This window comes from Telopea speciosissima, chromosome 8, assembly GCF_018873765.1.
Source record: "Telopea speciosissima isolate NSW1024214 ecotype Mountain lineage chromosome 8, Tspe_v1, whole genome shotgun sequence".
Taxonomy (NCBI): domain Eukaryota; kingdom Viridiplantae; phylum Streptophyta; class Magnoliopsida; order Proteales; family Proteaceae; genus Telopea; species Telopea speciosissima.
Genome location: NC_057923.1, coordinates 43,438,098 through 43,456,960, shown reverse-complemented (window position 1 = coordinate 43,456,960; position 18,863 = coordinate 43,438,098). Strand labels below are relative to the sequence as shown.

Sequence of the window (18,863 nt, the reverse complement as noted above, 5' to 3'; positions counted from 1 at the left end):
GTCCACAAAACTAACAAAATAAGAAAATCTTAACCTATTACAAATTCGACACAGACCCCAAATATCAGAATGAACTAAAGAGAACAATGAAGAACTTCTAAGTAAAGTACGGGCAGGAAAGGATAAACGATGATGTTTGCCTAGTTCACAAGCCTCACATTCAAGGTGAGATGTGGACTTGCAACTAGAAACCATTAAGTTTAGGTAAGGAGGCTGTTGATGGTTTTATTTTTTTTCTCTGGTCAACAAATAGCTTACATGAATAGGTGAGGGATGATGTTTGACCACCCTTCCCTGCCGGTATCTCCCCTGTCCACCTTTCCCTGCCGGTTTTTTCGGCAGGCCTGATTTTTCCTGCTCTGTCTTCTGGTGGCTGGGAAATGTCGTCTCCCCCACCCCTTGCTCCGCTTCCTTCCTCTCCACCCCCTTTACCTTCCCCCCTGCCGATTCTCGGCCTACATCCTGGAGCTCTCGGCTTGCTGCCGGTATCTCCCCTCGCGCCGATGGCTTGCCTCTGCACTTTGTTCCCCCTTCCATTGTTGGCTCCTCCAAAATTGTTGTGTCCTGCTGACCTCCTGGAATTTGAAGCTAAGCTATGGGAGGACTGCCTTGTTGGCAATTTCCTGGGTCCCAGACCTCCATTCCACATTGTCAAGCTATCACTCTCCAAAGAATGGCGTCCTCAGGGCTCTTTGGATACCTACTTGATGGACAATGGATTCTTCATCTTTAAGTTCTCCTCCCCTCTTGATAAGACCCGTGCCCTTGAGGGTGGTCCTTGGATGGTGGGAAAGAAGCCGATCTTTCTCCGGCAATGGCACACGAAGCTCCAGCTCCGTCGTGTGGACCTCTCCTTGATCCCCCTGCAGATTACGCTTCTTGGCTTGCCTTTACATTATTGGTGCTTGGTTGGTCTCAGCTCCATCGATTTTGTCCTAGGAAAGCCGTTGTTCTCTGATGTCCGCACCATACGCAAGGATCGTCTGGCCTATGCAAGGATTTACGTCGAGGTTTCTGTAAAGGATACTCTGCCTTCCTTCATCACCGTGAATGAGGGCGAGGACTACTCGTTCGAGCAGGAGGTTCATTACGATTGGAAACCACCGTACTGCCTGGTTTGCAAAGTCTTTGGCCACGACTCCCAACTGTGCTCTTCGAAGGCTCAGCCCTCTTCAGTTGAGACTCAGTGTACTGGCGAGACTGGAGTTGATGGTCAGACCTTTGGTGTGAATGTAGTTGGAGATGCCTTGCCTCCTTTACATGCTGCTACGGAGATTTCTCTTCCTCGTTCTCTTGCCGGCAGACCTTTGTCTCGTGGGAGGTCCCGTACCAGGCCCCGGCACCGGAACCAAAGAGAGTGGAAGAAGCCGCAGGTGCCCCCTAAGGACCTGTCACTGTCGAAGCTCCCTGCTTGGACCGATGGGCAGAACAGATTCAGCCTCCTGTCGACTGAAGATGACTCTAACCTACTCACCTGCCCTGAAACTCTCCAGTTCGATGTTCTCCCTCACAGTAGATCTCGCATGACGGCTTCTCCCTCAGCAGATCTTTCCATTCCCAGCTCTGGTGATGCTCCCAATGCTCTATCGTAGATGGATCAGAGAAGCCTGGGTGAGGTTGTAGCTTTCCCCTCTGCTTCCAACGCTCTGCCCCCCCTTTCTTCTCCCTCTCTCGACAATGCGTTGACCTCTCCGTTGTCGCCTTTTAGGAATTTTGATGTTGCTGAGTCATCAGTCCTGGTGGGTCCCTCCCCTTCTAACCCTCTTCTTTTGGGCGAGATTAATGGGCCTCTTTTGAACCTGTCCTCTTCTGGTCCTCGCTTGTCTGGGCCTGGCCCTGGCCCTTACGCTACTTTAAATGGCTGTGGTCTTGGGTCGGGTCTTCCACACCTGACAGATACCCCCAGTTTGACCAGTCTTCTTCTGTACTCGACAAATCTGTTTCTTCCAACTCTTTGGCTCCCCGCAATCTTCCTTCCCCTGTTTCGCCACTCCCCCTACTAGTAGCTCCTACAAGCGTCGCCACCACAGTGAAACTCGATCCCAAGCTGCTCTGACTCGATACCTTGAGTTTTCGCTGCCTCTTCTCCCCCTCCCCAAATGATTCGTGGCTTTATTTGGAACACCTGAGGGCTTAACTCTCCCTCGAAATATTCTGCTGTGCGCTCTCGCATTCGCTCTTCTCTTGCCAGTTTTTGCTGCCTGTTGGAAACCCACATCAAAGAGCCCAACTCTCAAAAGATCAATTCCTCCATTGCTCCGGGCTGGTCTCTCCTTTCCAACTACCCCCATCACTCCAATGGCCGCGTTTGGATCCTTTGGGACCTGAAAAAAATTTCTATTGCCATCTCTTCTTCCTCCTCTCAATTTATGCACACTAGTTTTTCGGACAACTTGGGGCATTTTTCTTTTCACTTCACTATGGTCTATGCTCTGAATTGCTCCCTTCAAAGGAATTCTCTTTGGACTGATCTCAGGTCCTTGGCCCCTCAAGTTGGATCCCATCCATGGGGGCTTAGTGGTGACTTCAACTGCATTAGGTACAGTCATGAGAAGCAGGGAGGTGAGCAGCCTGACTTGGAAGTTTTGAACTCTTTTAATGACTGCCTGGAAGATATAGGTGTCAATGATCTCAGGTGGTCTGGTTTCCCCCTTACATGGAGCAATAAAAGGGCAGGTCCTAACCGTATTGCTTGCAAGCTGGATAGAGTTCTTGCCAATGAAGATTGGTTAACCTCTTTCCCCACCTCCCATGCTACTTTTGACAATCCGGATATCTCTAATCACTCCCCCATCTCTCTTGAGATTCAGCCCTTCACCTCCTTTGGTCCCAAACCCTTCAAGTATTTTGATATGTGGTCCACTCATGAAACCTTTTTGCCTCTTGTCCAAGAGGCTTGGAATAAGCCTGTTTTTCCATTCTCCACCCCCCTTATAGCCTTCTCCAAGAAGCTTAAGAATGTTAAGGCTGCCCTCAAAGCTTGAAACAACACCACCTTCGGCAACATTTCTATCCAAGTCTCTGAGTGTAAAGAAAAATTTGCTTCAATTCAGATTCGGCTGCAATCTGATTCTCTAAATGATTTACTTGCTATTGAAGAGAAAGAGGTCTCTGGGCAGCTGCCCTCTTTGCTGGCTAGAGAAGAAAGCTTCCTTAAACAAAAATCTAGAATCAAGTGGCTTGATTTGGGAGACTCTAATACAGCCTATTTCCACAGGTCGGTGAAAGCTAGAGTCAACGCTAATTCCATTGTGCAGCTAGCTCATCCGGATGGCTCTATTGTCAACACTGTCAAAGATATTAAAGACCTGGCTGTTCAGCACTTCAAAGCCATCTTCTCCGGATCTCTAGGGGTCACTGAGCTCATACCTAACCACCTGATCAACAAGTTCATCGACCCAGCCTGCTATGCTTCCTTAAGTTCCATTCCCAAAGAAGAGGAAATTGTTGAAGCTATACATTCCCTCAAAGCCAATGGAGCTCCGGGTCCAGACGGCTTTAGTATGGGATTCTTCACAGCTGCCTGGGACATTATCAAGCATGATCTCATTGCAGCCATTGAAAGCTTCTTCTTCAATCCTGCTCAAATCAAAGGGGCAAATCACACCTTTTTATGTCTCATCCCGAAAAAGGAAGGTGCTACTGCCATGTCCGACTTCAGGCCTATTGCTCTCTGCAACCTGCTCTACAAGTTTATTGCCAAGATCCTTGCACGTAGGCTGTTGTTGACCTTCTGGTTAGTGATAACCAAACTGCGTTCATCCCTGGCAAGAACATCTCCGACAACATTCTTCTTTGTCATGACATTGTCCGAGGGTTTGACAGGAAAAATCACTCTCCAGCTCTCCTCCTGAAGATTGACATCCACAAGGCTTTTGATTCTCTAAGGTGGGACTTCATCTCTCAGGTCATGACTAAGATGGGGTTTCTTGCGATCTTCACCAACTGGATTTATGCCTGTATCTCCTCTCCAAAATTCTCAGTTTTGGTGAATGGCAGCCCAGCCGGCTACTTTGGAGCTTCTGTGGGGATCAAACAAGGCTGCCCTCTCTCCCCATACTTGTTCACCTTAGCCTTGGAAATCCTCTCCAGAGAGATTCAGATTAGTACTGATCAGCAGCTTATTGCCCCTACGCCCAAGTGTAAAGCCCTCAAGCTTACTCATCTGGCCTTTACTGATGACCTGATGATTTTCTCTAAGGCTTCCATCTCCTCCCTGGAGTCTATCCTCTTATGCCTGCAACACTTTAAAGAGCTCTCAGGCCTCCGCATTAACCCCACTAAGTCTCTGATCTTTTTTGCTGGGGTTCCTGAGTCTGAAAAAGCTGCCTTCCTTGATCAAGCTGGCTTCTCTGAAGGTAGGCTGCCGGTCAAGTACTTAGGGCCCCCCCTCATTCCGGCTAGGCTCACTGCCCATCACTGCAGCCCCATGTTAGATCTGATTCGGAAAAGACTTTAACTTTGGAAAGGCAAGCTTCTCTCCTATGCTGGAAAATTGGTTCTTATTAGATCAGTTTTGGAGGCTTCGCACATCTACTGGTCGGGTTCCTTTGCCCTTCCCCATTCCATTATCAAGTCCTTAGAAGCTCTCATGGCTTCATTTCTCTGGAAGGGTTCAGATTCCGCTCGGTTTCTTCATCCCCTCAGTTGGGCGACAGTGTGCCTTCCAAAGAAAAAAGGAGGCTTAGGCATCAGAAGGATCAAAGAAGTTAATACAGCAGGCATCATTAAGCTTCTCTGGAAGGTTGCCTCAAAGAAGAAAAGCATTTGGGTAGATTGGATCTACTCCGGGCCTCTGTGCCAGAACTCCTTTTGGACTGCCTCTCTTTCTTCTGAAGCCTCTTGGGTCTGGCGCAAAATTCTATCCTGCCGCCATCTGGTTCACTAGGCCATTCGCACCTAGATTGGAGATGGTGGCTCTACTTTCCTTTGGTTGGATAATTGGCACCCTAGGGGAATCCTTCTTCACTTGGTCACCCCGAGAACCATCTATGCCTTAAGTCTTCATAGGCTCTCCTTGGTGGCAGACATCCTTGATACAGATGGCTGGACTCCCCCCCCTTATCCCTGCTCTTGCCCCTTTTTGGAATGATCTCTCATCTATTCCCAGAAGGCAGAGGACAAGGGGAGATTGTGTTACTTGGTCAACAGACAAGCCATGTGTGTTTTCTTCCAAAGTGGCCTGGAACTACATTCGCTTAGATGCCCCGGTGGTCCCTTGGTACAAGCTTATTTGGTTCAAACACCACATCCCTCGGCACAGCTTCACTGCCTGGAGAATCTTCAACAATTGCCTTCCAACTCAGGCTTTTCTTCGCAGCCGGCAGATTTTAGTGTCTCCTACTTGTTGCCTTTACTGGAACAATGATGAAGATCTGAATCACCTCTTCTTTGAGTGCCCCACCACCAAAGCTATCTGGAAAGGCATCCTCTTCAAGTGCTGGCCTGCTCAGAGACGTATCTGTCCTTTTCCCAGAGAATGGCAGTGGATTGCCAAGTGCTTTGCAGGCTCCTCCTTATGTGACTGCGTGGGAAGACTGGCTTTTTGTGCAACCCTAAACCACATTTGGATGGAGCGTAATGTCAGGAAATGGACCTCCAACTCTAGATCTTACTGGCAGATTTTGGATTCCATTTCCTTTGAGATCTCAGCAAAATTATCCTCTGTGCCTCCTTCCCAGTGCTTAGATACCCCTAGGAACAGGCTTATTGTTGATTCCTAGGGCCTTCAAAATGTTTCTTTTGTTGTTTTGGACCACTCCAGCTAAGCTGGGGTTGGCTGTCCTTTTTCTTTCTTTTCCCCTCTTGGGGCCTCCTGTTCTTTCTTTCTTCTTCCTTTGTTAATGAAATTTTTTATTCACCCAAAAAAAAAAAGTTTAGGTAAGGATGGGTAACCAAGTCGTAGATGCCATTGCATGGGAGATGGCATGGTAGCAAAGGTAGCAGCAATGGAAGGTCCGGTGCCATCCAGGTAATATAGTCCATCGTGCTCAAGCCCTCCACCAATCTTCTCCCTTGTGAAGGTCCTGAAAAACACAATTAGAAGGATAAAAGGTTACAGAGCAATTAAGGGATTCAGTAAGTTAACTAACAGAAACAAGATTTAAGGGTAATTTAGGAACATGAAGAATAGGAGAGAGTCATGGATGATGTTGGAGAAACAGTACCAAGACCAGTTATCGTAGGAGAGGATCCATCAATAAGAATAACATTGGAAGAGGTTTGAGCGGAATTAATGGAAGAAAATAAACTTGACTTACCAGTTATGTGGCATGAAACACCTGAATCGATAAACTATGAAGTAAAGCTAGAGTAGCGGTAGAGGAAGAAGCAGATGTAGCTTCAAGTTGTTGGAGGCGTTTGACTAGCTGGCTGTAATCATCACGAGACACAGAAGATGAAGTTGTTGAACTCTGGTTCATTTCATTGTTAGGTTTCTCAGTAGCAGTGTCAGTGGTGGAAGACTGGCAGTATTGGCTAGTTATTCGCCCAATCAGGTTTTCCATGCTTGGCCCAACAAGTGTCAACTGTATGATTAGGTTTGCCACAATAAGTGTACTGGTAGGCAGATTTGTCAACATATTGAGAACCTGTACCTCGTCTAAATTGGCCACGGCCACGTCCCTGTCCACGATTGGCAACAAAGGCTGAGTTGTCCTTAGTAGTATTGTCAGGTTTGGACAAATTAGCCAGACGATTAATATGGGAAAACACTTCATTGAGAGAAGGAACCTTCTCTCCTGTGAGTAGTTGACTCTTCACAGACTGGTAGTCAAGGTGTAATCTAGCAAGAAATTTCGCAACATGGAACTTAGCTCTTTATTGCTTTAACTGATCAAGATTAGTGATCAGAGGCTGATGTATCCATAGTTCTTCAACCATGTCCTTATAATTGGCAAAATACTCATTTAAGGTTTTATCTCCTTGTTGAAAGTTAAATAATTTCTCATAGAGATCATCCATACGGGACATGTTCCTTTCTTGAGAAAAGCTTTCACGTAAGTCATTCCAGACATCCTTAGCAAGGGAGTGAAACATAACATTGGAGGCAATAGCAAGCTCAACACTATTCCACAGCCATATCTTGACAATAGAATTTTCACCCATCCACGCCTTATGAAATGTGAATGTGGTAGGATCTTTAAGATCATGATCAGGAGGATCATCTGTAATGTATTTCAGTTTGCCCTTGGCATGTATGTAAGCTTGAACAGCCTGGGCCATAATAAATAATTTGAAACTTCAGAGAGTTTAATAGTGGTAATCTGAACTTGAACATTATACGTTGGTGGTTTAGGATCAGCCATAGGTGTACTTTATCAAGTCCAAGTAGAATAGTAGCAGCAACCAATCGGCAGTAGTAGTAGCCGTAACAATCGGCTCTCACTTAGAACCACATTAGGGTTTGAAAACCCAAAAGTAGTAGTAACCAATCAGCAGAGATAGGGTTTATAAACCCAAGATGGCAGCAGTGAATTGCAGCAGGAACAAGAACCAGCAGAATAAGGGTTGGAGAAACCCAAAAATAAGAGCGAAAAAACCAATCAGCAACAATAGGATATGAAAACCTAAGAGTACAAAAATGAAAATCCTATCAGTAGAGATAGGATTTAAACAAGACTGTCAACTTATGCACCTGAAAATAGATGAGGTGGATCGATTGGAGCAAATAAAAAATCTTCACTGTGGAATCGCAAGTAGCAGCAGAATTCCAGGAAGTGAATCGCAAGCAGTAGGAGAACCCAGAAAATAATATTAATCAGCAGGAGAACTCTTCGAGTAGGTAATATAAACTGAAGCTCCAGTCGATCCTTTGCTTCAGGTATGTAGTAGCAGTAGAACCCTAGTTTTCTCTTGAAAACTTCATCTAGGGTATGATTCTCAGAATTTGCAGCATAGGGTGTTGCACCCGTTAAAGAAAAATACTTGTTAGGAGACTCTCAAACCAGTGTCGCAGATCACAGACAACCTAATGGTTGTGCTCTGATACCATGTTACTAAATACACTTGAAGAATACCAAAACCGAGATGAGGAGAAGAAGATGGGAAGAGAAGAGAACTGTCAGATATGACAGTCTCCCTCACAATGCTAGTATTTATAACTTGAAATTACAACAGAAAGGGGAACTCCTATTCAGATTAGGAATTCCTAATCATAATAGGATTCCAAGTTACAATTGGAAAATAACAATAAAACTAAGACTAACAATTCAAAGTAGAACTAGGACTAATAACTCAAATTAGAAATAGGACTGACTGATTCATATTCAAACTAGGAATCACAGGAGGAGGGGAGGAATCTCGCGAATCGAGATTTCCTCTTCTCCCCCTGGACCCGATATACTTTAACAGCTTAGGCCTAAAATGACTCTGGGAGAAGTGGTCAGGACAAAAAAGCAGAGCTTAGGCCTTGTATCAAGTATGACCTCGAATAGAGCTGATTGAAGGGTAAGGATCCAAGTAGCCACCCCGTTTAGTTGGGATAAGGCTGAGTTGTTGTAATGATATAATTTGCAATGAGATGGAACTTTGTTTGTTTCAGTGCTACAAGAACAAAATACATATCAGCGGTTGCATATGCTTTCTTCTAGAACTGTTGAATGTGATAGTTATTGGCTTGTCCTCAAACTATTATATGTTCTAGATTTATTCCAATTATAGTTTTTCCTTCCTTGTTGTGGAAACAATAAAACGACCCTTGGATTGCTTCACTTTTTCTCTAGCTCCTTATAGATTGATTGGCCTCAATCAGATTTTCAAGCACATAAGCGGGTTGGGGAGTAACAATTAGCTCCACCTACAAGATTACTCTTAGCCAAAACTTGCTCAACTGAATAATCCCAACCATACAATCTTTGCCATTCACCGAACACTTTGGAGGGAGTATGTCGCCCAACTTGTTTAGACATTACCCTACCATACAAAGTTGTCAATAGTACAGACATAGCCAAAGATTGGGCATAGGAAATATAACAGGAGGAAGCACAAGCAGGGGCCCAACTGTTCAGTTTTAGAGAGGAAGGAGAAGAAGGAAAAGAGAGGGAAAGAGAAGAGCACATACGGTTGTGTTTAATCTCTTCTATCTCAAACTAGAGACAAACTTCCTTATATTGAAAAAGAATAACTAATTACACAGGGGCCCCTGGCCTTATACAAATAACAGAAGAAATATAAAATACATGTGGTTATATACAAGAATACCCTTAAACTCCTATTCTTAACACTCCCCCTCAAGCTGGGTGGTATATGTCATACATACCCAGCTTGTTCAATAAACAGTCAAAGTGATGAGTGCTAAGTCCTTTGGTGAAGATGTCGGCCACTTGTTCATTCGTCTTCACAAAAGGGGTACAGATGGTCTTTGACTCAATCTTTTCCTTGATAAAATGTCTATCAACCTCAACATGCTTGGTCCTATCATGTTGCACTGGGTTGTGGGCAATACTTATGGCTGCCTTGTTGTCACAATATAAACTCATAGGTTTGACAGTCTCAAATCCCAATTCCTGAACAAGTCTCTTCAGCCACAAGACTTCACACACTCCGTGAGCCATAGCTCTAAATTCTGCCTCAGCACTTGACCTAGCCACCACAAGTTGCTTCTTACTTCTCAAGTAACCAAATTCCCACCAACAAAAGTACAAGATATCCGAAGTGGATCTTCGATCGAAATAGATCCAGCCTGATCAAGATCAGTGTATGCTTCGATCCTCAAGTGACCATTTCTAGAGAAGAGAAGACCTTTTCCAGGGCATGACTTTAAGTATCTGAGGATCCTATACACTGCATCAAGATGTCCCATTTTGGGTGCATGCATAAACTGACTTACCACGCCAACAGCATAGGCTATGTCCGGTCGGGTAAGGGAAAGATAGATTAGCTTGCCTACTAATCTCTGATATTTTTCAGCATCTACAAGGGGCTCACCACAATCTTCTCCTAGTTTGTGATTCTGATCAATAGGAGAGAAGGTTGGTTTACACCCTAAGTACCCTGTCTCTGTAAGTAGATCAAGGACAAACTTCCTCTGACAAACACTGATCCCTTGCTTGGATCTTGAAACTTCAATCCCCAGAAAATACTTCAATGGACCAAGATCTTTGATCTCAAACTGCCGAGCCAAGTAAAGTTTAAGCTTTGTGATTTCAGTTTCGCTGTTCCCCGTGACCACAATGTCATCAACATATACAATAAGAGCTGTAATAGTGTTGCCCTTCCTTTGTATAAACAAAGTGTGATCAGCTTGACTTTGGATGTATCCATTCTGTAGAATAGCTTGCCTAAACCTCTCAAACCAAGCCTTAGGAGATTGTTTAAGGCCATAAAGCGCTTTCCTGAGACGACACACTTTTCCATTGCCACTAGGATGCTTGAACCCAGGGGGAGAGTGCATGTAGACTTCTTCTTCTAAGTCACCATGTAAGAAAGCATTCTTTACATCAAGCTGGTATAATGGCCAATCAAGGTTTGCAGCCATTGAGAGGAGTACCCGAATGGAGTTATGCTTGGCCACTGGAGCAAAGGTTTCCTGATAATCAATGCCATACACCTGGGTATAGCCCTTAGCAACCAGTCTTGCCTTATATCTCTCTACAGTACCATCAGACTTGAACTTGACTGTGAATACCCATCTGCATCCAACAGGAACTCTCCCCTTTGGGAGTTCAACAAGATCCCAAGTGTGGTTCTTCTCAAGGGCCACCATCTCGGTATTCATTGCTTCTCTCCATTTTGGATCAGCCATGGCCTCTACTACATTCTTAGGAATAGAGATGGAGGAGATAGCCACTGTGAAAGCAATACCTGTAGGGGAGACAGAATCATAGGAGACAAACTTGGCAATGGGATTAGTACAAGCTCGAGTTCCTTTGCGGTGAGCAATAGGAAGATCTAAGTCTGAGGGTGTAGGAGTAGAGGAAGGTATACTGTCTCAGGATGAGGAGACGAAGGAGGATTTTGGCGGTCTTCTCTATAGGGAGCCATGAAGGAGGATTTCTCTTGTCCTTTGTGTACACAAGTAGCTCCCCCGCCTCTCTGTTCACCTCTGCGCTCGGAGACTCCCCTCAACAACGTATCCTCGGTCCTTTTCTTTCCCTTGTCAATTTGAAATGGGGAAATAGGGACGAGAGAGGGGGAAGGAAATGATAGAAACTCAGGAGCCTCTTCAACCTCACTACCACGACACTCCCCAAGAGGTGATCGAAAATACGGGAGATGTTCAAAGAAAGAAACATCTTTGGAGAGAAGCCACCGACGGGTAGGAGGGTGATAACATGTGTAGCCTTTAGAGGTAGAGGAATACCCAAGAAAGATGCACTTCGAGGACTTAGGATCCAATTTAGTGTGGGCAGATTTGCTAAGATGGACATAGCAGATGCAACCAAAGACCCGTGGGGGAAGTGAAAAAGAAGAAGAAAGTAAGGGTAAGACCGCAAGAGGTACTTTGAAGTTCAAGACACTGGAGGGCATATGATTGATAAGAAAGACTGCAGTGAGTAAGGCATCGGACTAAAAGGTTTTGGAACATGCATTGTAAACCAAAGAGACCGGGCTACTTCCAAGAGTGGCGGTTTTTTCTTTCAAGAACCCCATTTTGTTGAGGGGTATCAACACAAGCCACCTGGTGGATAATGCCACGGTCGAAAAAAAGGACTCCAAACCACCATACATATACTCTCCACCTTTATCAGAACGGACAATCTGAATACGAGTTTGAAACTGAGTGTAAACCAACTCATAAAAGTTTTTAAATGCAACATAGACATCACTCTTTTGTTTCAAGAGATAAACCCAAGTAACTCGAGAGAAGTCATCAATAAAGGAGACAAAGTAGCGGAAGCCACGTAAAGAAGTAACAGGGGAAGGGCCCCAAACATCAGTATGAACAATGTGAAAAGGTGAAATAGATCTATTCCTAGAAGATGGATAAACTGTCTTACAACTTTTTGCAAAAAGACAAGGTTCACAATGAAAAACATGATTGACAGGAAAAGAGGTAAATAAATGTGGCAACATTTTTCTCATATGTAAAAGGAAGGATGTCCCAAACGCCGGTGCCAAAGCAAAATGTCCTCCCCGTGTACGTCCGCCATGTTGCCCACACACATAAGATTGAGCTATCGTCACAGGGGGAAGCACAAGTGTCCGTAACATATAATCCATCGGTCTCACGTCCACGCCAATCACTCTCTTCGTCACCAAATCCTGAAAAAGACAATGGGTAGGAAAAAATGTGACAAAGCAGTTCAAAGATTTAGTCAATTGGCTAATGGAAAGAAGATTAGTGGCAAAGTTGGGAACATGAAAGACAGACTTCAAAGGGATAAGTGGAGTAACTTGGACATCTCCCTTACCCGAGATGGAAGAAAGGGAACCATCAGCAATTTTTACCTTATCTTTTCCAGAACAAACTGAGTAGGAGTTAAAAAGCTGAGACCTACCAGTCATGTGATCCGTGGCCCCTGAGTCAATTACCCAGGGTGTAGTGGCAGATGAAGTAGAGACCTGTAGAGCAGTGGAAGTAGTGGGTGCAGTAGAGGAGGATCCATCCAAGTGTGCTACAATCCGACGAAAAGCTGCTATGTCTTCTTTGGAGAGGGAGGATGAATCAGACTCATGAACCCCAACATGGGCTTTAGGCCCATTCTTCTTCGGTCCTTTCTGTCCTCCAGATGCAGTAGAGGGTGGTTTCCCATGAAGATCCCAACAAAACTCCTTTTTATGCCCAGACTTGCCACAATAGTCACAGGAGAATCGGCCTCTACCAGCCCCCTTAGTGAAGGGAGGACGGTCCTGTGGAGTGGATGAAACAAGAGCAGAGCGCTCAACAGTGGGAGTGGTCTCCATAGCACTTCTACGCGTCTCCTCACTCTGTAAATAACCACACACCTCCTCCAGGGAGGGAAGACTTGGTCGGCCAAGTATCCGCACCCGTATGGGTTCAAACTCGAGTTAAGACCTCCAAGAAGGAACAGGACCCTCTCCTTCTCAAATAACTCGATGCACTTTAGGCTCATCAACAGGACACAGCTGGAGATCTCTGTAGTGATCATACTCCTCCCAAAGTCCCACAACAAGGCTATAGTACTCGGAGATACTTTTGTCACCCGACGCAGCTAACAACTGTTGAAGAAGTTGATAAACCTTTGTAGAGTCCCCCACTCTATCAAAAATACGAGCAACACTATCCCAAATATCTTTGGCTGTCTCCTTGCTCATAAACCTTCTTCCAATCTCCGGCTTCATTGAAAAAATGAGCCAAGTCATCACAAGGGAGTTCTCGGTTTCCCATTTAGAGTAACCCGGATCATCAATGGAAGGGGCCTTAAAGCTCCCAGATATATATCCCAACTTCCCCCTACTTCGAAGGATAAGCTTCATTGACCGTGACCAATCCAAGTAATTGTTACTATCAAGCTTAACAATGGGGAGCTGAACATTTGGATTCTCATATGATAGAGGGATTGGCAAGGCTGCTGTAACAGTGGGAAGTTCAGATGTCTCAACAGTTTTTTTCACCCATTGTGGTTTTAAAACAAACACTTGAGAGGAGCAATCAACAGCACTTCAAGCAAGAACAATAGATTCCCAAGTAACAAAGAAAAAAAAGAGGTAACCTAGACCACAAAGCTTGAAAAACTTGTAGAGCCTCACACAAACAAAACAGCAGCGGAGTAGAAAAGAAAAGTCTTCCTTACCAAGAAACGACAATGGGTAGTCCAAAACAGCTCCCAAACAAAGCTCTAGTGAAGAGCTATTGCCAATCCCACACTCGGTCGGCGGAAAACAGGCGAGAACAGTCCTGGCCGAGATTCACTCCTGTCCCTTGGATGCTCCCAACTGGCTTGAGATGACACAATGGGAAGAAAGGTAACCTCCAAACGAAACTAGAGCACTTGGTTGCTCTCCATTTGGATGAGAACCGAGAGAGAAAACAGATCTGTGAAGAACCGCAGGTTGGAGCTCAAACTCCAGCAACAACCAAGAGAGGAAACCACCTCTTGGTCCACTAAACACCCTTCTAACACCTTCAAACTCCAGGAAGAGTACGCTCTGATACCATGTTCAGTTTTAGAGAGGAAGGAGAAGAAGGAAAAGAGAGGGAAAGAGAAGAGCACATACGGTTGTGTTTAATCTCTTCTATCTCAAACTAGAGACAAACTTCCTTATATTGAAAAAGAATAACTAATTACACAGGGGCCCCTGGCCTTATACAAATAACAGAAGAAATATAAAATACATGTGGTTATATACAAGAATACCCTTAAACTCCTATTCTTAACACCAACCCCATTCACAAGTAATGCTATTGGTTGAGTATGTGAACTATTAATCCAGATCAATACCCTAGAATCCTCTTTATATGTCATTCAAGGAAAGGGGCCATTATGTCTACTAATTGACATAGCTTAGATTGGAAGTTAAATCTTTTAATTAGCTTAGATTGGAAATCAAATCTCTATATTCAGTCACATAGCTTAAGCTTTACCTACCTAGAAACCTTCAATGATCCAGTAGCTAAGGGAAACTCCAAGTTAAACAACACTCGATAATTAATAGTATGAACTCTTGATAAACTACACAGAAACTAGGAAAAAGAGACAATTGAACAAGAAACGATACCTGAATTGCCTCAAATGTGGTTGACAAAGAACCAATAGGATTGTCGATGGCATGAATGATTGCCCACAATAAAGAATGGAAATGGCAATTGAGAATTGATGCGCTGAACTGTTGAATAGATATACACCATACTCCTAAGTTACAAACAGCCTGCAAGTGCAATCAAGAGTTGAAATAATTCAAGACTCCTGGATGCAAGGTAGATCAATAACTTTAGTGGTCAGCTAACATTCATCTCCTATTACCTTCATCTTGGTGGTTGTAACTAGACGTACCAAGGACTCCACTACTGAACTAGCAACGCCATCTAGAAAACACATGAAATGAAGTCTCTGTTCAGAAAACTATTCTCTTAAAAAATCAATGTGATCATCCAGAATTCTGAATCTTGGACTTTGAAATCCACAGCATTATTATCTTGAACTTAATAACATTGAATTGGTTGAAATTTACACAAACAAATCATTCAAACAAATATAGATCAATTTTTTAACTGAATATATCAGTACATGTATACTATAACAACTGGCTTATCTAGAGGTACAAACTCAAAAGCCTCTTCATGTATCATGTTGGAATATTGAAAATTGCATAAATTGTTTTTGTGATTCTAACATGTGTGTTGAGTGATCAAAAAACTAGATCTTTTAAGTTGATCCTTCCCAAGCATCAAGAGATCAAGCATCCATAAGCCACGTAAAGCCAAATGGGTCACTGAGCAAGGAGCATCAACAATAGTTGTCAAGGTATTGCCTAGGGCGACGCCTATGCGTCCGGGCACCGTGGACGCTTTGGTAGCCTTGTTGGTGTTGCCTGGCGTCCAGGACCCCTCCAACTCCTTGGGTCACCCACATGCTATGACAACTATGGCATCAACAGAGAATCTCAAACACAAGTGAATAGAAGATTTAGGACTTATGGAGAACGCCATAAAGCTCAAGTGTCAAGCCTCTTCATCAAGCTTCAATGGAATTCAAGACTTGAAAAGTAGTCACTTAGATTTCTAGACTTAGTATTTATTTTTACATGATGTAATTCATTGTAGTCCTAAGTTGTAAAGGTTCCCGTAGGACCTAAGAACTAAACTGGCAAATCTGTCCAATTGGGACAAGAGGTGGAAGCCCTCCCAGAATTGAGACTTGACCAAAACTTAACCAATTCACATAGAATGGTAGACATATTAATTGGACAAGTTGATATAATCTAACATGTTTTAGGATTTGTAAGGGAAGAAAGGTCAACTCACCCATCAGAGCAAATGCCTAAAACTAGAACATTTTAAGGCATTGAGGCATGAGAGGAAGAACCTGGGGTCGACCATCCAATATGCATCTAAAGCTCCGCTCCACTTGGGTCAACCCCCAGTCGTAGACAAAAGATTCTAGTGGTTAAAGGGACGGGCTTCAAGGGCTCAAGGTCGACCGTGTAATAGTGAGGTTGATTGCTGAGGTTGACCACAACCAATTTGATTTCAACCGCTAAGAGATATGTTGGCAAAAATAAAAATCCGTAAGGGCAATGGCTCTTGCCAGGATTTTCCACTAGGAGCTCAAGGTCAACCGCGAGTGCCTCAACAGCAAGAAAACGGCTCCTTTTCAAGCTGTTAGAATGGATTTATATAAAGGGACTTTGAAGTCCATTTTGCTACACATCAACCTAGGCTTTGATTTTGCTAAATTTAGTGTATTAAAGCCTAATACATTGTCATTACCAAAAAAAAAAAGCCTACTACTTTGTGTGCATCTAGTGTATTTTGATTTGTAAATCCACCCTACAAAGAGGGTCACTTGTGTTCTTTGCTTGGTATATCAGCCTACATTAGAGGCAATAGTAAATTGAATTGAAAAACTCAATCTCATGCTTTTGAGAAGTGTGTAGATGGTTTGATCCACCAAGAAACACATTGGGTTAGATGCGAACCTTGGAAACACTTAGATTTGGTTGTGATCCTAGGAAACAAATGGGTTTGTTGTGAGCCCGGGAAATAACTTTTAAAGGTTTAATTGGGACTTTAGGGAAGTTCAATTGAGATAATGGGAAGCCAAGAGTGAGGAGGTGTAACACCCCCAAAACCACCCTAGCGGTTTAGCGGCGTATGAACTCCAGCTATGATCAACTACAACACCACTGTCCCCTCTCAACATCAAGAAACTAATGGAGAAACTAATGACCAAACTTACCCCAGCCCTCCTGGAAAGTTTTTTATTATCTCCCTCTTTCTAGTAGTCCATATAGCTCCAATAAGGGTAAGCCCGTAGCTCAAAAACCCGCCGACTTATCCTTACCCCAACACTTTAACCCATGTTGGTAAGGTAACAGAAAAGAACATCCATGCTTATACATAAAGCTATATAACAAGTCCAGAACTTAGGGTTTGCAACTCCCTATATTCCAAACACTAAAACGTTTAATCAAGAGTTGTAAAAAAAAAAAGAACGTACAAATAAATTGAGTTTCATCAACATATCATGGCATAGAATGCAATACATAAATCAAGAAGATTTGGCAAAATCTTCGCACAAAGTTGTCGTCAAGCATCTTCAATTCCAATAGAATATAAAGCGGTAAATCAAATAAAAATCAGATTTAAATGCATCATCCAAAAATATCATGCATTAGGTTATAATCATGAAGAATCATTCATAGACCTTCCTCATACTATCAACAATCAAGCATTGGATTCATTAGTCTATAAACATGACATTATTAAAATTCTGCTCACACATATGTGAATTAAATCATAAGGAAATCACCATTCCTTGCAAGCAATCATGTGTGAACAATTTATTTGAGTAAAAAGCATGAATGAAATATGTTTTTGGCATGATAAATCTCAATCTAAAACTAAATTCCAGATTTAAAACAATGTTTCAAAACAGATTTCATATGTAAGGAAAATATCAAGTATAATGGTTGAAGATCAACTCACCTTGTGTGAAGCGACTAGGGTTTCTAGAAGTGACCTCAAATCAATGCTTCAATGACGTTGATATATCTCTTCCTAATTCAGAATCACTTTAATGGAGTCCGATGATTAAGGTAATGATGAAATCAACATCACTGTATTGCTTAAACTCGGATTTGAGAAACACAGATTTTTGACAGAATGACCTACCTTCAGTAAGTCAGCGATATCTCTCTACTCAGAACTCCGTTTAGGCTGATTCAAGTTGGGTTGTGAAGATAAGAGATAAGGCTACGTTTTATTGTGAAATAGAATTTTTTCAATTCGGCTCCAAAAAGGGTCAAAATTGGATGGTAAGTTGATGGTTCTACACAGTCCGAATTTCCTTCTTCTCCTTCCTTCTTCTTCTTCTCTCTTCTTCTTCTTCTCTTCCTCTCTATAGTCCACGAATTTTCCTCTCTCCCTCTCTCCCTCTCTCTCTCAAATTTATGATAAAATGAATGAGGATTGGGATTTAGTTATGGGGATTTAATCCTAACAAGAAAGAAGGTGGGAAGAATCCAATTTTGTCTCTAACTACATCCATTTGCTTGCCCTCCAATGAAAATATTTTAAAAGAAATCTTGACTTAAGATTTTTAAATTAAAATTTTAGATTAGGTAATTTAATTTTAGCTAAAATTCCTTTTTTGTTTAGATTTTATTTTATGAAGACTTTCTTTCTCCAAGTTTGGGTTTCTAGCCAATTGGAGATTGCCACCTCACCTTTCCTTATCAATCCATAATTCTTCCCTAGTTAAAATCTAAGACCTCCCAAGTTAAAATCGTGGAAGCCCATTCTAAGCTCTATAAAATTATGAAAAAAATAAAATATTTAATTGCTCCTCTAAAGAATAGAACCTTAGACCTCTAACAAATTGAATTAAATGTCTAAGCACTAGGCTAGGTTACTAACTATGAATTATTTTCCAAATTAAATTATATCTGTTATAAATAAAACCCTAATTCTACACTTAGGTAAGAAATAAACTCAAAATGAGAGTGTTACACTAGGGCACACTACTTACCATGCATGCATGTGTGTACCTTCAGCTAGTCCAAGTTCCTACACTTCGGCTTGCCCTAATCTTGCATTAGGTAAAAAGACCAAATTACCCCTAGTCCAAAATCAGGGTATTACAGGAGGAGCTCTTGGTAGTGGATGTAGGTCAAGAGGACCAAAACACTCTAAATCCCTTTCTTCCCTTGAGTGTGTGTCTTATATTTTCTATCCCCTCTACCTTCCTTGAGAGAGAATTGAAAAGCCGTCAACGTTTACCAACACTCATTTCAACCCC

General features: G+C 42.9%; 1 protein-coding gene across 3 annotated transcripts in view; it reads right to left on the bottom strand.

The window, feature by feature from the left end:
* The window catches only part of LOC122671768, a 61,727-nt gene that overhangs the window by 36,889 nt on the left and 5,975 nt on the right, over positions 1–18,863 (bottom strand). For all 3 annotated transcript variants that reach the window (XM_043869195.1, XM_043869196.1, XM_043869197.1), the window contains 2 exons: positions 14,868–14,929; positions 14,623–14,772 (listed from right to left, as the gene is read on the bottom strand). In XM_043869195.1, coding sequence (XP_043725130.1) covers positions 14,623–14,772; positions 14,868–14,929 — 212 coding nt within the window. The remainder of the gene's footprint in view (positions 1–14,622; positions 14,773–14,867; positions 14,930–18,863) is intronic.